The sequence below is a fragment of the Sardina pilchardus genome, chromosome 4 (genome assembly GCF_963854185.1).
Source record: "Sardina pilchardus chromosome 4, fSarPil1.1, whole genome shotgun sequence".
NCBI classification, from domain to species: domain Eukaryota; kingdom Metazoa; phylum Chordata; class Actinopteri; order Clupeiformes; family Clupeidae; genus Sardina; species Sardina pilchardus.
The window spans coordinates 22,814,287-22,841,019 of NC_084997.1; the positions used below are offsets into that span (position 1 = coordinate 22,814,287).

General features: G+C 41.8%; 1 protein-coding gene across 2 annotated transcripts in view; it reads right to left on the bottom strand.

Moving 5' to 3' along the window:
• Positions 1-26,733, bottom strand: part of LOC134078609 (ephrin type-A receptor 6-like) — a 113,095-nt gene that overhangs the window by 77,314 nt on the left and 9,048 nt on the right. For both annotated transcript variants that reach the window (XM_062534660.1, XM_062534659.1), the window contains exon 3: positions 5,190-5,859. In XM_062534660.1, the coding sequence (XP_062390644.1) occupies positions 5,190-5,859 (670 nt within the window). The remainder of the gene's footprint in view (positions 1-5,189; positions 5,860-26,733) is intronic.

Here is a 26,733-nt window from a genome sequence, read left to right on the forward strand (position 1 = left end):
TTCATGTGCTTGAAGTATTGCAGTCACAGAACTGCAGGCGGCTGTCTTTACTTCTGCTGCATGCTACAGCACTACTAAAACACACGCCATTAACATTACTACTGCTGCTGCTACTGCCAATGTGCAATCAGTATTTATTGCACTCATTATTATCATTATTGTTTACTATTACTATTTACTGTATTCATTTGTTTTACATAATGTCATACTGTGTATGTCACACTGTGAGCAACTTAATGTCCAATTGGCTAAAAATACCACCTTCAGTAAAAGGGTCTGTAAGATACACAATCCTCAGCATTACTGAGGTTATTGATACCATTCTATAATTGAATGAAATGTGTTCTGATCACAAATAACCATTCTGAATACAAGAACACACTGTACAAAAATCCATTTTGAATTCATTATGTAAAAGTATGAAGTTTCTTCCTAAGTTAGTTTAAAACATCACTATCACTGTGAAGAGTTAGACATTCTATTTCAAGTGCTGAACAAAATCAAATAAGCAAACATCATCCCCACTGTAGGTTCCAGTGATCTATCGAACTACACTTTACAACTACGCCTATAGTTCCTTTTTTACCATGAACAGTAGTCCATCTACAGATGCTGTAGACTGCATATCACCAGAATAAAAATACTCTGAGAGAATTTTATCTCAGCACATGAGAGTCATACAGGAATCAAACACTGCTAAAATTTCAAAAAGAACTTTCCAGTCGGGTGATTTTGGGTGGTTCACTTCAACTTTTGAAGACTTCCCATCAAAGAGTAATCTACAAAGTAATTCAGCACTCTTCAAGCATCTTCTAAACCTATGGCAATCTAGGAGTAGTCTCGTGGACTCTATTCTGCTACAGTTGTGCTACTGGAAAAGATGGCTTAAAATGTAATGATAGGGTGACTCATAGTACACCGTTGTATTTATTTTGACACAAATGCACTTTACTCTTCTGAAATATCAAACATGAAGCTAAATTATGTGTATTACAACTTGCCTTGTTATCTTTGATAGAATCTGAATTGCGTGCGCTGATCAGTTTCAGTTTATTTGAAAAAAAAAAATGCTTATCCCCATAATAGTGGGCATGGCACCATCAATAGTAACAGTGTCAACTCTCACCTGAAGACTCCTTGAGGGAAATGAATCTCCTCAGGAGTTTTGTACAGACTGCTACCTCTTTGGTGAGTATTCAAATGTGTTCTGGGGACGGTGTGTGCCGGTGCGGTCTGGTCTTTAATGCGCTGCAATCCCTGAATTTCTCATGGAAGCAGGCGTTTAAGATGGTAACAGGCTAACAGCTGAGCAAATGACTTCAGGGCGAAAAAAGACGAGTAAGTGACTCCTCACCAGCAAACTAAGTGAGGAGCGCATGCTGATTAGAGATCTATTGTGCCTAAATAACAGATTCAATTAGAGACATGAATGCCTCGCACATCTTAGAAAGGCAGAGGCTATTCTTCAGTCAAACTCTCTACTCTTCGCTTAATTGTCATCTTAAGACCAGTGTCCTCAACTCACGAAAAAGCAATATATTTGGGAAACCTATGGAGTGCAGTTATATAATCTAACCGCATTGTACGTGCTCGTTTCAATGATATAATCTAACAGGATTAGATCCCCTTTATTGAACTCCCTCTCGCTCGCTCTTATTGTGTAATCTCTCTCATGTTTGGAGTGCAAAAAGAGGAGGATTCTGTATTGGATTCCACTGTTTCTGTGCTTCGAGGGTGTTCTGCTAGCTGCCACTGAAGTGCTGATTTGAAGTGTGCACACACTCGCCCACGTATCACCGCATCAAATCGGCCACAGGGGAAGAGCCTGGCTGCTCTGGTGGCTCTACTGTTGGGACTAGGCATTCATGTCTTGAATCCTCCCCAAAGGCTAAGGCCTTCTATACTACGCCCCCGATTGCCGCGCTTTCATACCCTCGCTTGTCTGAATCCTGAAGTAAGAGCCGAGACTATTATTCAGAAACAACTTTCCTAAAAAAGAAAAAAAGGGTTTTGTTGCCTTAGGAATAGGATCAAGTCAAGTATGAAATCAACAGCAGCACATATGGAGGGGAAAAGTCAGCTGTTCGGGAACAAACACAAATCACATGATATGAAAAGGCGCTAACAATAACCGGCATGACCTTGCTTGAATAACCGAAACACCACTACAATATTACACAACTCAGTTGGGGTTGGGCAGTATAACTTATCACTATGATGAAAGCTCTACTTTGGCTCAACATTTCTACACTAAGTCACTGTACTGTTAATATATATATTTTTTCTTGATTATCACAATTCTGCTACTATTAGTCTATAAACCATGGAATGGGTTAGGCCCCAATACATCTCAGATCATATACAGTATGCTCTCATCATCTCATATCTACTGCATATGTTGAAAGAATATAAAGTATATGAGCAGGCCTCCACAGACTAGGCTCCAAACTAACAGGGACAAATGTTGGGACAAGTGTTGTGGATTAGCCTCAGCTAAAAACACTATGATGCATGCATCAGATAACTTTTCAAGCTTGTCTATGTTTTTGTATCTGTCCCTCCCTATCTAAATAAACCTTCATAATAATAATAGAGGTTGTTGCATGTAGAGCTACTCTGCTGGATGCAGCTGCAACTAACTCACAGACGATACCAGATGTGCCCCAAATTGTGCCTACTTTTAAATTCAGGTCACAGAACACATTACTTGTCACTTTTCAGATTAATTCTAATTATCTTAATTATTCCTCCATTATTCTATTCCATGGCATCTTTATCTGCTTACTTTAAGCATCCCTTTCTGCTTGTTTTAATTCAAAGCACATTGGATGGCCTACCCTACAGTATGTATGAAACGTGTCATATGAATAAACGTGCCTTTCCTTGCTTGCCTATCGGAAGTTGTTACCATTACCATCAGACTAAGAAGTAAATGGAGTTTGAATTAATGCAGCAATTTAATGGTAGCACTTGTTCAAGTAGACTGTACTGTACTCCCCATTGGTAGACGTGTCATATGAATAAACGTGTCATATGAATAAACGTGCCTTTCCTTGCTTGCCTATCGGAAGTTGTTACCATTACCATCAGAATAAGAAGTAAAGGGAGTCTGAATGAATGCGGCAATTTAATGGTAGCACTTGTTCAAGTAGACTGTACTACTGTACTCCCCATTGGTAAATGGTTAGGTGAAGTTACATCTGAGCTCAATAACTCCTTCCTTAGACTGCTTCATCTAGACTGGAGATTCTAGAGCCTATGATTACTCTGTGCACTAAAATCTCTGTCTTCAGCACCATTATTTTTTCTTAAAAAAAAGACTGCTGAATGCTAAATGTGAACATGTGGCCGCATTTACAGGTACAAATGGTACTACACGTCCAAATAACCTTTAATATTCCCCCTCCGTATAGCATGCACTTTTCAAGGTTTAGTATCCGACTTTGTGAAACAGAGGGACCCGGGAGACCGAGGAAAGATTAAAGCTGGGTTTCCTGGGTTTCAAGGTTAAAATTCCTCACACTGACATATCGTGGCGATTGGTAGCTAGTGGATGGAGCTAGGGGGAAGGGGTGACAATGACCTTCTGATGACGGCCTATCCCTGTGGTGACAGCCACAGGCACCAGTGGCCTTTCCTACCTGACAGGCCCAGAGACCAAGTATGAATCAGGGAAAATCTCTGACCTTTAGTCACTCCAAGGACAGACGGCTACATCTTGCACTTAAATCAATGCTGTGTCTTCTATGGATAAGTAAGAGAAGTAGCATCGGCGCACATGAAATATGAGATGGAAACATTGCTACACTGCTAGTCCCGCAATGTCCCAGCAGAATTTCTATAGATCAGTAACTATATTTCCATTCTACACTGGGGAGTGATAGTGTTATGATAGGCACTAAGCTACTGAGTGCTACTGATTGAAATGATCTCACAGTCAGTTTGGAGTTGTCAGGGCAAAGCTACAGTAACTTGGGTAAAGGTCTTTATCTCAGTCACTAACTACTATAGCCCTAACCCATCTTGCACATTGATAGCACGTACCTTAGGCAGGCTGGGCTGAAGACTGGTAAGCAACAAGGTGAAAATAAAAAAAATGACTAAATAAATAAATAAATATAAGCTTTTTTTAACAGTGGGAGTCTGAGATCCAGGACCACAGCGACTATGATGAATGTGACGCCGGCAAAAGCTGTCCGTTTTTAGCTGGGCTTTAGAGAAGTCTTCAGAGAGCTCGCAGTGCTGTGAAAGGATTCACTTTTTCAGCCCCATTACAGACACACAGCTTGACAACTGACAGCCTCGTGTGACTGCAACCCTTAATCTATCGAGTGATCCATTCTGCTGATAGTGCCTCGGGGGGGGAACAGGGGGGGCGGGGGGGTCCCGCCTCAGAAGAAAACCGGGAGCAGATTTACACCGAGATTTCCCTAATGCGACACCCCCATTCCCCACTCCTGTCCCATCAAGGGAGGGAAAAAAAAGGGCAGCTTCTTCATCTGGGCTTCAAATCAACCTTAAACAGCGAGATCTTCTTCATATTCCATCTCGATGTGAATGAGCCTGTGGACCGGCTTTTCAACGGAAAAAAAAAAAAAAAAAGATGAAATGTCACCACGTTTGCTCTGACAACACGGGAGATTACGCGGCGGCGGTGGCGGTGTGTCGGTCCCTGCGCTGCTCTGTCACCCAACATCTGCCTCTGCACTCTAGCGTGAGACTGTTCCCATCTGAGCCCCACTGATATTTCTGATTCGCAGACTAATATCAGCTTTGGGAGTCATCATCTCAGTGGCCCAGAACAGAGCTGCCTGCCTGCCGTTGACATGAGACACACCTCAATACACTCCATGCAGTATAGGGCTCAGAGAGGCTCGGGGAAGGAGTTTTTTGTTTCATACATCAAATGCAGAAATGTGATATTTTCCTTCTTCTGTAGGAGACAAACTACTCTTAACTCTTAACTCTAGAGTCTCTAAGCAATAAAAAATGACACGATCATTGGATCAAATGGACATCAAAAGACCTGTTGTGTGTAAATATATATATATATAAAAAAAACCCTATCAAGGTGTGCAGGTCCTTTCTTGACTGTGTGTGTAAATATTCAGACAGTTTCAACAAAGCATTATCTAACACAATCGCTAGGCCCCAATTCTAAACTCTTTGTCTCGTATAATGGCACTCACCGATGCAGGCTCCATCCAGCTCCTCGTAGCCCACGCTGCACACGCAGCGGCCGAGGGGAACTAGCCAGTCGCCGTCCGCCCCGCAGTAGAGTTTTGGCGGGTCCCGCTCCTCGGCGTTCTTCACGCACGCGCCGCGCACCTCCACCAGCGAGGACGAGTCCACCCGGGGGATGGTGTCGGGGAAGGTGGCCAGGTTCCGGAAGGTGAAAGGGCACTTTTTGTAGTAGACGCGCACGGACACCAGCGCGATGCAGGCCCCGATGTCCTGGAAGGCCAGGTAGAAGCCCTTCCGGCTGATGGGCCCCACCTCGCGCACCTCCGTGTTGAGCTTGAGGATGCGGTCGCCGAGGTCCATCTGCGTGAAGCTCTCGTCGGCGGCGATGGTGTCGATCTTGGTGTACTGGCCGGACTTGAACTTGACGCCGTGGGCCGAGCCCTCGTCGCTCTCCATGTAGAACAGGTTGAAGGTCTCCTTGCAGGTGCCCGAGACCCAGGGGATGCTGTTGCAGTCGCGCAGCGTGAAGCGCAGCTCCACGTAGACCTTCTGCGCGGCCTCGCGGAAGATCCAGTTGGAGCGCAGCCAGTTGTTCTGGTTGGGCTCCATCACGTGGCACACCTGGAAAGTGTGGATGGGTCTGTTGTGCTCGTCCATCTCCGTAATGGCATCCCACTGTTGAACCACACAGAGAGCACAGAGACACAGAAGGAGTCAAATGGAAGGACAACTACCAACCAGTGTCAGGGGTAAACAATCTGGTATAGAAAATGAAGCACTATTTTCCAAACAATTAGTCTTTATCCTATTTTGCAGTCGCCGCCATTTCCTCTTCCTGGTGACATTTCATCCATCCTAATGCCATTCCCAGGTCCTTGACCTCAAGGATGGCAGAATTAAATTATAAACTGTGCAATGAGACCTGAGACACCCTGTTAACTGGGTGATTTGTCTCTATATTGCTGGAGCAGGGAAAAAAAACTATCGGGGATTTTGGCTGTGGTCAGCCTGTCTGCACCCCATTTAACCTGCAAATGCTGTAAAATGACCCCAGAGGCCTGAAACACAGACAATAAAGAAGGACATTACCTGCTCAGCAAAACACAAGTTGTTTGGCATGTCAATCAAGTTATCAACAGCTAGTCATATTCCTGATCCAATACATCATAGCTCACTTCTTTTCAGTTGAGACTTGTTTCTTTACTACTGATATTTGAATCATTTCTCTTTCCATCAGACATTAATATACACAATATATATTATATCTTTTAACAATGTTTACTCCTTCAACAAATTGCAATTGAATGCATCTCTTAAAGAGATTGCTGCATCCACCCTCATAGGCTACCTACATTCAAAGTTTTAACCTAAACTGCATGTCATAATGCATATATACTGTAATATATAATCATGATATAATTGTGACCTGTAACAACAGAAGAAGAACCTAACCAAACATAAAACAAACATTATTGGATGGCAGTGACATCCTAAAAGACATGTAGCACCGCATTATGTAATAACACCGCATTATGTAATAATGTAATAAATGTGCACGCCATTATGTAATAATTGCCGCATTTTGTAATAATCTGCCGCATTATGTAATAAACTTCTTGAACGCAATATGTAATACGTTTTGCCGCATTATGTAATAAGTTATTACATATTGCGGTTGTTACTACATAATGCGGTTGTTGCGTTTTTTTTTTTTTTGCCAAATGTAACAATTGGTGCATTATGTAGTAACCAACCAAAATTGACATTTTCATTGATTAAGAACAGCATGATAATGTGTATTTTACTCAAAAATGATAAGTAAGGGGACAGTATGTTAACTATTGCTCAGCTTACATTGTAACAATCCACCTTTTAACTTTGGTTGTGCTCATTTAAATGCACAAGGGGTTCTTTTCAATTAATATTTGCAGTCATATTAGTCATGAGATCAAGTTTAGAGGTAAGTGCTTCTGATAGTTAACCACTTTATACAATTGTCAAGTAAATCTCTGTCTTTGCTCAAGCAGCAGCAAAGATAAGACATACAGCACCAAATTATTAAACATGGGCTGTGCACAAGATGGGTGTGCCATGCATTCTGTTTTCTGTTAACAGATATTATTATATTATTGGCTAAGTTAGCTGGCGTTGACATAGCCAACCATAAGCTAAGCTAACACATGTTACACATTAACATAAAATGTTTTCTTTTCAAGTTCATTGAGGACACAGTATCTCAGTCTAAATCCTGCTTAGTTTGTTGTAGTACAACAAAACAAAATTAATAATAATAAATATAGCTGCAAGCGGCGATGGCAGGTCCGGTCATTTCGGAATCTAACAAAGCAATACGTAATTGTTGGTGGGCATGTGCATGAGCAACACACATGCCCACCAAATTTGGTTAATTTTCATCAATGTATGTGTCAACCACAACAGACAACAGGCTAGGTGGCGCTATAGAGTCCCTAAGCCACACCCTAGGCCAAAGCTCTCTGACTAGCTGCAGCAATAACACACAAGTCTACCTAGTTGTCGTGAATGTATGTGTCAACCATAATAGACAATGTGCTAGATGGCACTATAGAGTCGCTAAGCCACACCCTAGGCCAGAGCTCTGTTTCTGACTAGCGGCAGAATTAACACACAAGCTCACCAAATTTGATTCATTTTCGTGAATGTATATCAACCACAACAGGTAACACACTAGGTGGCGCTATAGAGTCCCTAAGCCACACCCTCGGCCTGAGTTCTGTCTCTGAATAGTTATAGCAAAACACATGCCCACCAAATTTGGTTCATTTTCGTGAATGTACGTGTCAACCACAACAGACAATGCGCTAGGTGGCGCTATAGAGTCCCTAAGCCACACCCTAGGCCAGAGCCAAGGGGGCAGGCATATTCCCGGAAGTAGAGACACGAATTGAGCTGGTTATCAACACTCTGCTAACTCCCATGGACGGCCATAGATTCCAGATTTTTTTGCGATCCCATAACTTCATGTAACATGTGCCCTGTGTCGCCCTTATAGCTTCTGTGTATTCTACAGTATATAAGGTATCGAAGGCAAAACTAATTCACGTCTTCCCCGTATATAACGTTGGTTTCCCGCAAAAAAGTATAGTTAGCATGTCGGTTGGAGGGAAGCTAACGTTCGACAGGAGATTCCCCGTAATGTTTGGATAAGAAGCTCAGTCCAGCCTGCACGAAAACCATGACGGAAAGTCATTCGCAAGATCAGTGAAAAAGCGTGTAACCTACGGTAGCCTACTGTTTGATAGGGTAAAGCATTACCTAGAGGCAAGTAAACAAAATAATAATATTAAAAACGAACATTAATAATGGATTGACAGTTGTTCTGAAAATCCCATCTATCAGACCAGTTAGGCTACAGCAATGTACAGGATGGCTAACGTCACAAAATGAGTATGAGTCTGCGCAGTACGTAAAGTAAACAGATTTTTGTTTCAGCCCCCTCCCATTGAGAATAACGGAGTCTGTTTGTCCATTTATTTTAGGTCTATGGCCAGAGCTCTGTCTCTGACTAGCAATAGCAATGATATACAAGCCCACCAAATTTGGTTAATTTTCGTGAATGTATGTGTCAACCACAACAGACAACACGCTAGGTGGCGCTATAGAGTCCCTAAGCCACACCCTAGGCTAGAGCTCTGTCTCTGACTAGCGATAGCAATAACACATATAATGTGCCCACCAAATTTGGTTCATTTTCGTGAATGTATGTGTCAACCACAACAGACAACGCACTAGGTGGCGCTATAAAGTCCCTAAGCGACACCTTAGGCCAGAGCTCTGTCTCTGACTAGCAGAAGCAATTCCACATGTAGCTGCCAAGTTACATCCAATTTAAAACCTTTTTTCTGCCTATAACACCAACTTCCTGTTTCTTGATAAGACGTCATAATTCAAACCTTCGCCATTTCGATATACTTCGACAATTAAAAAATCTGGTCGTAATTCCTCTTGAGCAACCCCTCAAGATCATTTTAGTGCTTATATGACATGATTTCGATAAACCGTCTAGGAGATTTTTTTCAAAATATGTGATGTGCAGAAATCATAATCATAATCATAACTCAAATTCTTCTAAGATTCACTATACAGTTGAAATGTAAAATTGTTTAGATTAATAGAACACACCACCACAACACCACATGTCCACCAAATCTGGGCCATTTCCGTGAATGTATGTGTCAACCACAACAGACAACGCGTAAGGTGGCGCTATAGAGTCCCTGAGCCACACCCTAGGCCAGAGCTCTGTCACTTAGTAGTGTTACCAATTCCACACATAGCTGCCAAATTTCAAGAGTTTTAGAGCATGCCAAGTTGGTGAAAAAAGGCAAAACGTGGCCCGGAAGAAATTTAATCTGAGCAAAAACAATAGGGCCTTGCACCTACGGTGCAGCCGCTTCAGCACCTCGGTGCTCGGGCCCTAATAACTTACGTTTAAACATTGCCTTTCCACTAGCAGGCCTAGCCTAGCCAGTACTGAGTCCCAATCAGTACCTTGCAGGAGGAGCAATATCAAGTACTGGCTTAGGCTAAGTGCCTGAACAGCATAAATCAAAGGGAATTCTGATAGGCAGTTCCCTCCATATACTGATAGTTTGGCTATACTGTATGTGTGTGAAATTTGAGTCATGGCCTGTTTTACTGTAGGTAAAGAACATTGTTAAAATTCACTTTATTATTCTGCAATTCCTTTGTGTGATCAGTGTGTTAGGCTGTATGTTGCAGCTGAATTGTTTTTCATTTAGTTGCTTAAATACTTAATTGCATCCTTAAATTAATACTTATTTGTAAGCATCAATTTTGAGTAAAATACACATTATCAAGCTGTTTTTAATCAATGAAAATGTAAATTTCGGTTGGTTATTACATAATGCACCAATTGTTACATTTGGCAAAAAAACAAAACGCAACACCCGCACACCTGTTATGTAGTAACAACTGCAATATGTAATAACTTATTACATAATGCGGCAAAATGTATTACATATTGCGTTCAAGAAGTGTATTACATAATGCGGCAGATTATTACAAAATGCGGCAATTATTACATAATGGCGTGCACATTTATTACATTATTACATAATGCGGCGTTATTACATAATGCGGTGCTACAAGACATACAGAGCCCAACTAAAAACAGCAGCCATAAGCCATAAAACAAACATTAACCGTCTTTAAGAAAGGTGCTTGTGATGCAAGACTACGGTGTATGGGATGCAAAGGCAACATGATTCAGTTCCTGTGTGGATGTGTGAGTTTTTTTGTTGTTGTTTGTCGCAGGATCAAGACATATATATTTTCCTCATTTGATTAGCATATAAAAGACTGGGTGCACTAAACAAACTTCATCACAGCGCTGCATTCAATGTATATATTTGCATACATTTAAATGTATAAATATGATAAAGTCTGGCTAATTAAATGGATTTCAAAGGTAGTCTTTTTATTCGACTGCTATTAAATTCATATCTACAGTGTCTCATGTTTAGTGAATTTATGAAAAAAAAGCAGCATTGGTGTTGGTGTCTTATTTCCTATTTGGTTAATGCATCTGGAACATGATATTGTAGCTGCTGACTACCAAGGCACAATTGTTCTCTTTATTTACCTTCTGATGAGTATTAAACATACACAACATTATATAAAGTCTGGCAGTTGAAATAATCAGAAAACAATGGTGGTGGCTTTAAATGTGATGTTATGTTAACCCTGCATGCTAAACTTGAATAGGCTCTGTCTTATATGATCTTGTTGAGTGCAGTGCTGATAAAACATAAAAAAAAGTAGAAAGGTATCAAGTTAAGTTAAGATTGGAACAGCCTGAAGTGGACCTCCTATGGACACTCTGTACGCAGCTTCTCATTAGGCTGGTAACGGTAGAGATTTTGTTAGTCTGACCCAGGGAGGGATTGCACGGCTCCTTAAGCCTGTGGTTCTCAAAGTAGGGTCCAGGGTCCCCTGGAGGTCTGCATAATATTATAGAAATTCATATCTACAGATGATCCTTTTCACCAATAAAACAAGCAAATTGTACTATTTGCTCCCACCCACGTTAACATATAACTTGAAAAACTTCACTCGGGTCACAAAAAAAAAAAAAATCTACTGCTACTTACAGTATCTTGGCTTATTTGCCAGCTATTTGCCAAGCTACACACCTGCCACAGAGAAATAATAAACCTGGCCACAATATCAGAGAATACAAATGGCATATGCTTAATTGTTACGATTATGAGGAGGGTCCTTGACAATCCCCCAAAGGAGATCCTTGAAAGAAAAAAACATTTGCCTTAAGCAATTTTTTTTAGTGTCACACAAAATATGCACATTCCTAGGTAACAGCATGAATAATTTAACTGGTTGCCATGTGATAAAGTTGCCTGACTAAAAACAGCAACTAAAAACCTACCCTCAGAAGAGCTGCTGAATATGTGGCTGACAACCCAAACAGGCATTATTATGGTTCAGGTGAAAAACAGAACATCGCCATAATAACATAACTAACAAAACAACAACCACAACAAAAAGAGGAGTTGTCAGCTGGCTCTTAGTTACAAAATCAAAAGCTTTTTTTCCACACCCTTACACACACCAACATCCACATAACCATATTGTTTTGTGATATCAGCTGTGCTTTGACAACATGTTGGAGTCACTGTGATGGTGTGATGTGTCAGAGGGAGGGGAGCAGGCCATATTTGAAAGGCAGGGGGTATCTGTCCAATCCCATCAAAGAGATTTCAGAGCTCTCCAGGTCTCTAAGGCCCTGCTGGAAGGGACAGGATAAATCGGCAAATAGCTAAAGACAGGACACCCACTGATAAAGCAACCTGTGATGGATGAAGCCCAAATCACCGGCTCCACTTTTGATGGGCAGGGGGCTGCGCTGTGAGCAGGGCACACCATGGAATTACTGCTGCAAGAGGGAAAAAGCTGCCTGGGACTGAAGCAGGCTGGTAATAACACATAGGGAACTAGACAAAAAACACACACACAAAAGGCTTTTGAACTCCAGATGCTGATAGGCCTGTTGTGTCAACATTTCCACATGTTCTTCTCCAGAATGGCTTGCCTCTCTACAGTTATTAGTCATTCATTTACATACAGTATTGCAATTTTCAGAAAGTATGGTCTGCTACAGCAGGCTCAGTTAGAGATGTCTTGCTTTCATAAAATACCGGTACTGTATAACTATGACTCATTTATCCCAAAAACAAGCACATTTACCGTCTAAAAGCAGTGAAATGTGCACTGTAACTATGCACCACAGACACCTTTCCCACATCCACTCTCACAAGCAGGGGAGGACCCTCCATTTGAATGGAAATTGTGCACCAACCCTTACATATAAGTGAACGGGAGCCAGGAATGGAGAAGGATTGATTTTCTTACAGGTGACTCCTTTTCCAAGAGAGCCAATTATTTAAAGCTGACAGCTAAAGGTGAGGGGATTCTATTAAAATTGTACAGCCAGGACTACATAGAGTGGTGCTTTTCAACTAATGCAATCACCTGATACTTCTGAAATGGGAAATGGAAATTAAACATTTAGAGATTTTAACTCAACTGAGGGTTGGTTGTAATAGAGAATTTTTATGTGCTATTAAAAGGCTAAATTTCCTGTTCTACTAAATTAGAAACCATTATGGTGCCTTGTAAGAGGATTGGCTGTATCTAATGGAGCAAGTTCAGAATGAAAGGAAATGTCAGCACTGGATTGTGTTTTAATCGAGAAATAAATCCAAGCACTTGGTGTCTAGCCTTAGTTCAGCCAAAGAGAATAAAACAACACAATTGGAAATGGTCTGAATTACTTTAGGCCAGAAAATAGTTTATTGGACTTGCCTCTTTTAAATAAACAAACAAGAAATATAATGAAATGTCACTACATCCCATAAATAACAAACCACACAGCACATGCATCTCTGACAGAAAACTGTGTGAGCCTATTTGGACTAAGAAGTAAATAAGTCTCAAATACGCGCTTCATTATTTCAATTAAGGGTTTGCTGCTGTGAGTTAAAGACTGGCTGGCTGGCCTTAAGTCCCCTCTGGTTCAGGATCCTCTCTGAGAGGCTGGGGTCGTAACCCTGGCTGCCGCCCCTCAGCACCCACCCTCAGTCTGACTGGCAGGGGAGATCTGTAACCGAAATCCTGAAACAAGTGAATGGCGCCATGGCCGCATGGGGTGAATTATTTACTACCCACTGTGAGAGAGAAAAGGCAATGCTACTGGGATTGATCTACCGTCTGATCAAACAACTGAAAAAAATCCATACTCATAATGAACGCTCCGTCTGTATTGAGCAAATGTATTGACATACTCTTCAGAGCCATAAACACCATCCTCCAGCTTATTTAAAAGAGTGGAGCCTAAGTACAATGTGGCGCCTTGACTCGCCTGGCCTTGCATACAAATAGGAGCGGCGAAGCTGCAGGTTCACAGATAAAAGGCAGACTCAGTCAGAACCTGCCACTTCATACTCCTCCTCAGTATCTTCCCTGAATTTTTGCTTACTGGACACAAATATTCATTTGCTATTGCCAGTGTGTGTACTGTATTCTATAGCACCTGAGGCTGGAGAGGATATAGCTGAATTGGAGTGAGGATCCAATGGTGCTCTGGGAGCAGCAGTACAATAACAATGTGCAGGAGGGGAACTTCTGTGAGCGCTACGAGCCACACCGTGAGACCAGACCCTCCACGATCAGGGACTGATACCAGACAAAGCAAACAAATAAAAAAAATAAAATATGCTAGGAAAAAAGCAATGGCTTTCTTGACATACACTGCATAGCATTACTTTGTTGCTTGCTGCTGGGTGAATGGCTATAGCTGCAGCTTTGCTTGAGAAGAGTCACCCACATGTTTGTTCACCACATGTTTGTGAAGGAGCTTTAAATGTTAGAAAACATCCCCAACAACACTCACAACAAAATCACCTCTTTAAATCAGACCTTATGTAATGCTGAGTGTAGGCACAAAGTTCACATCAAAAAGAGGACTCTCATATACAGTATGCGTATCACAAGCAAATAAACAACGTTCTCCAAGTCAAGTATGTGATTATTCAATCAATATCTAGATGTACTTCTGGCCAGAGTATAAATGTCAAAGAGAATCCCATACCCTCTAATTACTTCTTAGTGACATAATGGTTCAAATGATAAAGAACACAATTCATTACAAAATAGTTCATTACAGATTACAAAATCCTCTTCCATAGGGATACTACACAAATGGCTAAAATGTCAAAAGAAAAAGTGATTGAAATGGAGTAGCTCTGTCCCTATTAACACACCATTCCCAGCACACTGATTTGGCCCTGTGCACTGCAATATCAACAGCTCAGCTAAAAACCATGACCCAATGTCACTCATTTGCTGAGCGTTATATCAGACCCTCAGATCTCCCCCAGCCCATCAGCGCTGTGTGTCTTAAACAGCACTTCTGTAGACGCCGGTGACCTTGCAGAGGTATCGAGGAGAGGCTCCGCTAGAGCTGGGAGCCGCCTGGCAGAAGCCAGTGTGTGTGTAGAGCTTTTAACTAATCCCAGTGGCTGGTGCCACACCATGGCTGGCACTTAAAAGCATGCAGAATGCCCCCAGGGCCACTCCGTCTGGGGCCTGGCGGGATCCTATGATCTCGGCAAATGCAACACTTTCAGTTATTTATTTTAGCCTCTGCTATTGTTTGTTGCTCCCCGCTAAGTGAGAGAGAGAGAGTGAGAGAGAGAGAGAGAGAAAAAAAATCATTCGAATTCTTGGCCTAAGACCGAAGTTTCAGTGAGTTTATTTTGGAGTTAAACTGCCCAGTTTTAAAACATGAAAATGAAAGTGTAATGGTTTGAAACCAAACAAGATTCATGTCTTGATTGCATGCTGTCATGGTGCTTTGGCCAACTTCACTTCGACAGCCATTTTCACTGTTTACTGTTAGTACCATGCTCAGAAAGGGAAAGAGAACCACATCTGTCATTCAAACGTGACTGACAAGCAAACACTAGCATGTTTATCTTGTCCCTTGTGAAACATTTGCTCAATTAACTTCAAAGGAACAATCAACACAGATCTAATTGATCTATGCCAACAGAAGAACAATGCCTTGCATGTCGTCCGTCCCCCCCACACCCCCCACACCCCCCTCCCCAGTCATCATTCTCTCCTGGTTACTGGGGTGGCTGATATTGCCATTTCTTCCTGTCAACAGGAAAGAGATATTTCTATTTCATCTCAACCTTGACAGCAGCAGGGGCCTCTGAGCGACTGATGGAAAAACAAGGGCCCACACAAGGCCGGCCGAGCTGCCGCACAGCAGACGGGGAGTGCTGGAGGCATCCAGGCAGCCCTGCAGCCCTGAGCCCTGAGCCCTGCCATACACAGGACACACTGGCAGCGTGAGATGCCTCTCTCTCTCTCTCTCTCTCTCTCTGTGGAGGCACACAGACAGGCCCCCCTCATGAGCCACTGTGGCACCAAATAACACAAATGAACAGAGTGCAGTCATTTCCTGTGTATTAGCCACATTGTGTGTGAAACTGCAGTGTTTTATGTGAGGTTAAAAAAAACAAAAACATATTAATACCATGTAAACTGCCCAAGTGTACCTCATATCTGAAGACATTTTTCAAAATCAATGTACAGTATAAACCTCGGCTAATAGTTGGGAAATTACGGTAATGAATTGGAATACTTTGCAGTGCATTTGCTGACATACATTATCATTAATTTAATAAACTACATTTAAAATAGTAATATCATTGCTACTGTTAATTACATTTGAACGTTGAATTACTTGAAGTCCTTGAAGAAGAGGAGAGAGAAATGTTTGAGAGCTGAGACATATTTTTGTGCAGTGATTGAACTCTAAGTGCAATGAGAGCCAAGGATAGATGGCTGAATTTCACATATTTTATAACTCACATCTTACAGACTGCTGCTATTTTGGGCGCTGAGCTTGAGTCATGAAGAAAGTCTTAAAGCTTCTCTATGCTAAAAAAAAACAGAAGGGACCGCTAGTGTGCTGTTTGATTCATCTCCAATTGACTTAGAGCTGTGCAAGAGAGGGAGAGAGTTGGAATAAACGTCTACACAATGAAAAACAGAGACAGCAGGCTATAGAATCTCAAAAGCACGTTTGGTTATATTACCTTCAAAAAGATTCTGCTTGTCACTCATCTACAGTAGGTACTACTGACCTTTGATATCCACCTCACTACAAAACACATTTATACAAGCCCAATTTAAGTGCTACCTGTCACTTAAGTTTGCTGCCGAGAAAATAATGACTTTAAGCAACTGCTGGCAATCACATGCTTTTTTTGTGTGTGGCTGCAATTCCTTCGGCTCGCAAAGGGTGGAAACAATCTGCATCTGATGACAGTTCAGATACACCGTTTAATTTACGCCGTGGCTATAGACAGTAGCGGAACTGTCTCTGACTGACACAAAGGGGTGAGGATGTTCATGCAGAGCTGGCATATTTTATCAGTTTTTATGCAGCGCGACATCTTAAAGGGACCCTTCCGATTAGCATTAAGCTTTGTATCTTTAGAAAACCAGTCCTGTTTTTGAATGGTCGTGCATCATTCCCTCAGTTTGCCTTGAGAAATACGGATTTCAATGAAACCCATGAATAGGACTTCCTGTTTTCAATGATGTAAAATTTTTACATCATTGAAAGCAGGAAGCCCAACATTGAAATCCGTATTTTTCCCATCTCACGGCAAACTGAGGGAATGATCATGACCATTCAAAAACATGACTGGTTTTCCAAAGATGCAAAGCTTAATGCTAATCGGTGAAGTGTCCCTTTAATGCTAATCGGTGAAGTGTCCCTTTAACACTGATTTCTGAGCCGCTACTGGCCCACTCCAGGGCAGCCTCGTTCCAACTGCACAGAGATGCTTCTGCAGTGTGTCAGAGCGGCTGGTAATATACCCAGTGAAAATAGATGAAAGAGCAGTACTGATTGATTAGATCAAATGTGCTTTATGTTGGCTGAACATACCAACTCCTGTTCACATTCTTTCAGGTTGTGGTCCATAAAACTTTCCTATGTTCTTTCAATGGTGATCTAAATGGAAGTTAAGGAGGATTGGCCACGGCTTCAGTGCTCTCTGCTCATGCCAAACCACTTGCTTTGGCATTTGATCTCCATGCTCTCTCTCTCTCTCTCTCTCTCTCTCTCTCTTGTCTGAAGATGGGAGGAGAATGTACACAGGAATCCTGCTTGATTCCTGCCTGTAGACTGGACTCCTACACGGTTGTATGTAAGGGAGGTGGATAAGGGATGGATGCCCACAGGCTTTTTTTTTTTGCTCCTTCTTGTTCCGCAGCATCTCAAGAGAAAGTGCAGCCTGCTGACATTCACTCTTGTTCTGGTTTACTTTTACCGGTGTCCAATTTGTCCAAAAACTTCTACATTTCCTTAATTCTCGTCATAGAAAACGGGAAAAGAAGAACAGCTCTGAGTCATGCCTGTATTACTGGGGATATGTCAATAACAAAGGACATGATTAAGCATGGGAGGAACAATGTTTGTGTGCTCCACAATTACGGCAAATGACATAGGAGAGAAGCACAGATAATCAAGCTCTTTGTACTTCAAACCCAAAGACGATTGCTATTACACCCCAACTCAATGAAGCATTTTAAACATTCAAATAGGTTTGAAACGATTATGACCTTGTGTGTGTGTGTGTGTGTGTGTGAGTGTGTGCGCGCACGTCTGTCTGTCCCTTTGAAGTAAATTTATATTAAATTCATGAAGAAAAGTCCACTATCAGCAACCATTTTAGGACACTTCCACATCTACATAGGAATAAATCACAAACGCATTAGAGAAGGCCAATAAAGCTTTAAGTACGATAGGGTGTTTTCCACAGCCTCCAGCTGTAGAGCGATGACTTGAATAAGAAGACAGTCTAGGGGTTGTTGTGTATGCTGTCTCCGAACTCAACTGTTTACTGCCTTTAGAGGTGCACAATTCAGAGTCAATACATTCCCTGGAGGACGGTACTTGGTATGCTGAACATGGCCAAGCTTCCTTTCTCAGGGCCCTTCAGATATGTGCCACAAAGACAACAGAGTCGGGACACTGACCCCTGACACACGCCCTCAAACAAACATTTAGCCCAATACAATAGCCAATGGGTAGCTCGAAGTTCATAGACATATAATGTATGTAGGGATGTCTTAAGGAACACCTACCGTAATTTCCCGACTGTTAGCCGCGGCTTATACATTGATTTAGCAAAATCTCTTCAGCTAAGAGGTTAATACACGGGGGAAGTTAATATGGCATTAATATGGTTTTGTTTCTTTTAACTTGCACGTAACACTATCCTGCGGCTTATACACAATGCAGCCAATACATAGGAAATTACTGTATGTAGCAATGTCTTAAGGAAGACCTAATGTATGGGTCCATGAGTACTGTTTCATACAATACATACATTTTTAGACCAAACAGAGTAAATTCATCACTTGATTTTTCAAAAGAGAGTGATCTCAGAGAGGTGACCGAATGTTAACTATTGCTTCAGCGTCCATTGTTGTTAAAAGGCTTTCTGTCTTCACAAAATCTCATACCTTTTGTCGGCCTACCAAAAAACATTCCTGTTGTTGATGACACCCACTATTCATGCGGTAGCGACCGGCGAAGAATATTAATGTCGCGACGCGCTTCCCTCTCCACCCCCTTTATCGATAGCAGCAACCGGACATCATGACGGAGCGGAATCCAAAGACCTGATGCTCATCTCATCTCTGAATTCATCACGGAGGATAAAGAGCCAGCGGGGCCGGCCCCAACCGCCCATCCATCATCAGCTCCGCTCACAACGAGCGCCCACTGGCCGCACCGCACCGCACAGACGGGCAGAGCCTGGACCGCCACGCCACATCATGAATACTAGGATGGCCATAAAAAGCAGCAGCCCACACTCTGTGCTATATGGTGGTCTTTCATCCCAGGCCTTTTAAATGGCCATGGAACTCACACAGTCAACAGCCAACAAGGCTACTCTCTCTGGGCCCTATGAAGGATGGCATTAGAACAGCTAAAATAAGCAAAGTATGTGGCATATGAACAAACTGCGGATTAAAGCAAAGTCCCTTGAATGGCCAAAGAACTGGCCGATTCACAATGTATCAATGACCTGCATTATTAACAGGGATAACACGATTTAACAACATTCACATTAACAATAACAACATTTTGACAAATCACTTAAGGGGTGCAGTCTTTGATTATGAGTGCAAATAATAAAACAATAATGATAAACAATAAACAATAATAAACAAATAATACATACACTGTCAGGGCAAGGTGGTTTGATTTCCTAAATGCATGTTTATGCAACTACCATATAAAATATTCTCTTCAGTTATAACTGAGTGATGAACTGTCATGACAAGCACTGTCATATTATCACTTACATATTACTAACTTCAGGATGCATTTTGCTAACATACAGTTAGCTGAATTCAATGATGTCTCAGTGATGACTCAACAGTATTCGTTAACTTTGGACCCAAAGTAGGACCCATTGTGTTGCGACATTTTAAACTGTCTGCATTCTGCATCATTCTGTGTGTCAATTCCCAGGGACAACACACAAACATGGCACAGAATTAGTAATAAAATGAAAAATACTTGGTCACTTGGTCTTCAGGTTAGTCTAATAACAATGTTTATAATGTTGCCACTGCTTTCTCAAGCAATTTGGCATTCATCTGTTCCAAATTAAGAACAATCAAATGTTTTGAAAAGGAAAATATTGGAGCACTGATGCCAAAATGCCACCTCCTACTGTGCACAATGAGAGCCTGAGACACAGTAATGTGCTCACTGAAGAGAGAGTAAGATTAACTGCGTCTTGCATGCTGCTCTATGACATTTATGAAGAAATAGCCTGCTTGACTGACAAATAACTTTGCCATTTGAGGACCAATACCTTCCAACAATAGAAAAATGGTACTTCTAATTCGCATAATGGAGTCAGTGTGTGAGCCTTTTGGAAACATTGGCTTTTTGGTAACCCCATGTTACTATGAAAATCATAACAACAGCACAATATTTAAATGCCATGTGTGGATAGCAAGGGTGGCGAATGACGAAGTAAATGAAGATATATTCTCCCTGTCAAACCTTGCCCTGTTTCACTCTGGTATTGAATGATTACAATGTATTGCAACTGACAAATAGAACAAAGAATAATGTCCATAATGGCGTGGGACATAAACAGTGAAATCCTGTTTGAGTTTACACTTATCTCTCATCAAGTTCCCCCTGCCTTAAAACAGACCTTTCCATTTGTAAAGCCGTTCAACCCTTCCTCCTCCTCCTCCTCCTCCTCCTCCTCCTCGACCAAGTAAATCTCTGCATGGGAAACGTCTAAGAGAGGTTGCTGCTTTACATATCTATTTTCTGCTGGAGGGGCAGGACGGTCTGGAATGTCAATGCCTGGTGCAGCCAGGTCTAACTGATCTGTGTTCTGAGGGGGAGACAGGCAGGGTCCAGTGGCGGGGCCAGCGGAGCGCGACAGCACGGCATAGATTAACAGCTGCGTTATCCTTAAGTGAATCAACCTGCAACGTGACAATGTATCACACAACACCATCTCCGATTTAAGACTGTACAGTAGTAACATATGAAAGGAAACTTCGCAGACATGTCTGGAGCTCTGGAAAAAAAAAAACATTCAATTTAAAACGACTCGGTTTGTGGATCGGAGCATATTGCATTGGGAGCGAGGCACTATGCCCAGCATCAATCCTTTAGTGCTGTCATGCTGCTGTTACTGAGTTGATTTCTCTGTTTCCAATGTGGGATCTGGCGCGCACTTTAGTCTGAGACTGTCTGCCACCCGTGTGTCTGTCCTGTCCCAAGGGGCCCTCTGTCTCTGAATAACAGCTCCTGACATCCTTGAATGAAATCAATTTAACCGCAGTCTGTATTGGTTAAACTGTGATTACTGGAAATGAATGTCGAAAGAACAGAATGACCTGTCTCAAGACCCGAGTGATCAATTAACTGAGAGGCTGAAGTAAACCAAAACGTATTAGAGACCAGCCAATAAAACCACTGTACATTCTTCTAAGAATACTCTCAATCTTTACTATCGTCCCTTTCATGTTGTGTTTTGATCCAAGAATCTTTGCGGACAGCATTAACTAAAGCAATATAGGATGGCTTTGTCTTCATTTACCATCTCCCCTTCTGTCTGAAGACTCCATTATGTTAAAACAATAAGATGCCCTAAAGTATTTGGAACACTGTTGAATAAAAACAATCAAATAACCTGGGCACTTAACTGGTTCAAGATTGCTCATTTGGTGCCAATGTTTCTTTCACAAGTGAAACAGCCATCTTATATTTTTCATGTAATTGTTTTCGTGTTGGAAACCAAAGGGTGACTGGGTCACAGATTCGGGTTAGATTTGCACCCGATACAGGTGAATGGGAACCTGAACCTGTGACCCAGTGCAGTAGCTTCCGGCATGCAACTCTGTACTGGGAACAGCCTAGCAGGAACATCATTCTGCAATGATGACTAACCCTTTTTTGAATTGCAGTGACACCTTGAAGGTCATGGGAGCTATTTTGGCTGACCCGCGCCAAATTGCTTTCTTGTGCATCAGCTCATGATGAACAGCACAGTGATTATATAGGCTTTAGGAAACACAGGCTTGTGAGAGTATCCGGCGAAAACATTCAAGTATTCAAAAAAGGTCCACTAGCCTGACATTAGCCCCGATCGGGTTGAATTAACATTGCATGGGACATGTGAGATGGATGGTGTAAATCATTCACATACCACTGATCAAACCTCCCTTCAAGATTCAGGGACAGAGTCAAGACTGTACAAAGGTCAACATTTCAAGAGGAAAATTGAGTGCAGGAGAGGAGAAGAATATTAATCAACCCTATGAGAGAAATAGCATCAAATCTAAAAAATAATAATATTAATAATATCCACTGGAGAATATCAGACTGCCAGTTCAAAGACAAGGCCTGATTGCGAGCTCAATAGTTCAACAGCTGAAAAGTCCATTTAGAAAAAAAATGATTCAATTAACAAATGCCTTGACATAATATCAAGCATTTATCAATGACAAAAGCATTGGCCTTTCACTTGGATTTTTGATACCACAAACAAAAAGCAGTAAATAGTGAACCCGAATGTGCTTTATACACATACAGCCAGCACACGAAAAAGCACGACCCGGAGTGAGATTTCAGGCCCTTCTCTGCTACATTCTTGATTCCGTGCCTTCATTACAGAACCATCATCTCAACAGGAGCAAAGCAACACTTCCCAACAAGACAGCTGCCTTGCCTCGGCAGCCTGATTACCTTCTGCAGTGGACAAATAGGGAGCATCCCAGACCCCTAACTCCTGGCAATGCATTTAAATCAGGAGGCTCCAGCACACTCTCTCCGAGTGTCAGCTCGGCTCCTGACACTGTCACACGGCACAGGACATTAAAACGCACGGCTCATTACTGCACAGTGCAGCGCAGCTGTGCCAGCATTGGAGGAGCCGGAGGCACGGGGACGGAGAGGGAGCCGGAGAGGGAGAATGGGAGAGAGAAGGGGAGAGGGAGAAGGAGAGGGAGAAAAGGAGAAGGAGAGAGGGAGAGGGCGAAGGAGAGGGAGAAAAGGAGAAGGAGAGAGGGAGAAGGAGAGGGAGAGAGGGAGAGAAGGAGAAGGAGAAAGGGAGAGGGAAAAGGAGAGGGAGAGGGAGAGAGGGAGAGGGACATGGAGAGATGGAGAGAGGGAGAGGGAGAGTGGGAGTAGGAGGGGGAGAGAGGGAGAGGGAGAGAGGGAGAGGAGCTTCCTTGCTCCTGCCTCAGTCAGTGAGTCGTCCGGCAGCCTCGCCGCACACACACACACACACACAGAGAGGCCTGCCGTCAGCACCTGGAGCAAGGATTTCTCTTTGCTGTCTTACTGCATACCTGTTCCCCCAGCACTTTATAATGACACACAGGTCTACTCTAACTCCAGCCACTAATTACTCTGATGGCATCAATTTAATGGTGTTAGAGTGCATTAAGAATTGCCCTCTGTGTATCTTTGATGGGCAACGAGCCAATTAAGCTGCTCCCACTGCTGCTTAAGCCTTGTAACGACAGAGGTCACAGGAAACGACTCACGCACAAGATTGTTTTTTTTTTTTTTCCCTTTTCCTTGATAAGCTCCTCCAGCAGCTACACTCATAGTCGGCTGTCACCAACAATTACACGACAGCACACTGGGTACTGGGAAACTCATCTTTCCAGGCACTGTATGAGGATCTTGGTGGGTCGTTGATTGGAGATAAAGCTGAGGGTAGTCTAATTACATTTAATTAAATGTTGTAAGAGAGATGAAAGGCTGGATGTCTAAAGAATGTGTTGATATTACTTAACTGAAAATGACAGCTACCCTGTCTGCTGCTACCTTTATCTTTCCTGTTCGTACAAAACCAAGGTCTTTAATGACTCATTTACAATGACACTGTTTATATATAAAATCAATTAATGTAGACTAAGTACACCAAGTTATTCCGGGTCAAAAGCCCCTCATGTGAAATGTTACACTTTTTGCTTTCTGAATGGATTACAGTATGTCACAAAATACTATATCATAAAACAAACCTTTTCACAAATAAGTTGGCACTGTAACTTCACTTTTAAACAAGCAAGCACAGACAGGTTTTTTTTTACAAACAGCGCTACACCATTTACATAGTGCAGCTCAGCAAGCTTTAGCTGGTGGCATTGTTACATAACATGATGCACTTAGGGCAGCCATCCTGAAGCGCATGACCAAATATAAAACAGGAGAAAAAAAAAGTGCAGCAATGGTCTCAGCAAACAACAATTCTCTTCCTGTGAATTGAATCAGCTTATACGTTAGAAATCCACTGTAAAAGCGTTTAGCAAAAAAACAAAAGAAAACATTATGCTTTTAATCCCGAAAAGCTGCTTTATGTAATTTAATAAATAAATAGTCCCGCATCTCCCACTCTGGGGAAATGATTCATGCATATTTCAACAGTGTCTGCCTCTTTGCTGAGAAAAGCTTATTGTGACTGCATCCAGACACCAACTCAGACATAGTTACTCACTGTTAAACCTAACAAAACCATTTTGAGATATTGCTTTTATACACTGGATAAAATCTTTGGCAGACAATAACCTTTCCTTTCAATATATACCGATCTATGACACAGATTAAATCTAATTGCTAGTTCAATATCAGCTGGCAAAACAACATTATACGATTACTTAAGTTATTCTCATGATCCTGCAGAAAGTCAAGATTTCCAGAACAAGTCAATATGAATGCTGAACAAAGAGCATAAAAATGTCAAACATCTGCAGGATTGTGTTGCTATATGCTAAATACATTCATGGATGCATAAAGCAACCGAGAAACGCCACCAACAAAAAAGCGTTTTACTGTCTGAAACAGAATGCAAACACATTTTGCACAGTTTGCGAAAGATTCAAGGGATGTAACCTTTCATTAGGAAACACATTACAGTGATGGAAGAGTTGAAGCGCAATTAATTAATTGACAGAGGCTGTCTCACACAGAGCCTTTGCCTAATTTTCACTTTAATTAAAAAATATTCCCAGGTAGCCGTGATAATCACCCCTTCAGCAATGAATAACCACATTTTAGGCTCAGACCTTACGTGCCTCAAATGATTATTTACTTGTGATGGAGTAATCCAACAGGATCCACTGTAGGGAGGACACAGCAATCCAGTGAAACCTCTACACGTTACAGTAAATGAAAACAACTTTAGGCGTCTGGTATCCTAAAGGGCAACCCTAAATTCCACATCGGTCTCCTGGACGGACTTCCTGGAGATGCCAGGAAAGATGTGTGATATTGACCAGTCAAATCACTATTATTTCAAAAGTTTACTTTGATTAAGTTTAATGAGGAATTATCTATTTTACACACTTTTGCACACAGGCCTGACAGGTACTGTGGGTTAAAAAAAAAAAAAAAGATGGACACGACATTTTAAGCAAGAGCTGCTCGGGTTCAGGCTTGTTGGCTCAGTGGGTCAGCTTTTGCCGTTCATGCCACCAACTTAGCTTTGAGTGGACTTAGACTAACTTTAGTGTGACAAGGTGAAGACACGTCATTTCAAGGGAACAGTAAATGAACACATATATTAGAGAACGTATTAACCGATTAATTGGCATGAGCAAGGTTAAGTAGGTGGATCCAAATGTCAGTTTCAATACAGCTTTGGTTAATTACCAAGCTCAAGAGGCCAGTATATCTTTGGCAAACTAACAAACTTGCAGTAGCTGCAGTAGGCTACATGCTGTACCTGAAATGTACAAGAATTTACCTTCTTGCATATATGACTCCATACTGTAGAGATGAATTCAGACTAAATGAATCCAATATGACTCCTATTGTACATAATGGTTCCACGCACTGTTAACACAATATAATGATCACTATCAGACTGTATAGAAACTAATTAAGATCTGATGGCAGTTTAAGTACTGTTAAGTCAAGGTATAGTTTCAATTACAGGATTTTAGTAATGAACTTCTACATGTGTGCACTTTAATGAAAGATCCTAAGACTAAAAGGAAATCCCTACAACCAAGTTTCAGAGCAATTGAGGTTCATGAGGCATTTAGGGACTGCTTAATGTTTGTTTTTTAATTGACGAAGCTGGAGAAATGCTTTTTTAATTGAAGAAGGTGGAGAAAAGCTCTCTGACGCTGCTTAAAAATGTTACAGTGGGCATCACATTGAAATGACTATACATTGGAAAAACTAGATGTACCGCAAATCGGTACAACATATGACCATCGCTCAGTCCTGCACATTCTCTTCGCAAAAATAAATAAACATTGTCAATTTGTTTCCATCCTCTACTCCATCCCCTGCGGCAACTTTTATGTATGTGAATGAGTGTGTGCATGTGTGCTTTTCTGTCTATGAGTTTTCGCTTGTCAGTGTGTGTGGTGGGGGTAATGGGATGTGTGTGTGTTTGTACAGTATGTGTGCACATCTACTTGCCTGCATGTGTGTGAGTGCTTTATGTGTCTCTGTGTGTGTAAGTTCACTTGTGAACATACATTCAGAGGGTGTCATAATGATCCTACACTTTCGTGCAGTTTTGACCATGTCAGCCAGAGATACAGTACACCGATTACAATGCATCATTTTTGCTTTTTCATTTTTGACTAGGTGGCGCTATACAGTACATTACATGAGTGGTTATGGGATGGGTTGACATGGCCCCTAGGCCCTATGGTTCTCGAGATATTCACAAAAAAACTGTGTCTGGACATCTACAGGCCAGTTGGTGTACAGTCACGAAATGTACACATAAATGTATTTATTGTATGGTCCCCCATGAACAGAGTTCCATGAAACTTGGCATGCATTCAGAGGGTGTCATAATAAGCCTACACATCCAATTTCGTCATTCATCATTTTGCTTTTTTATCTTTTAACTAGTAAGTTGCACAATA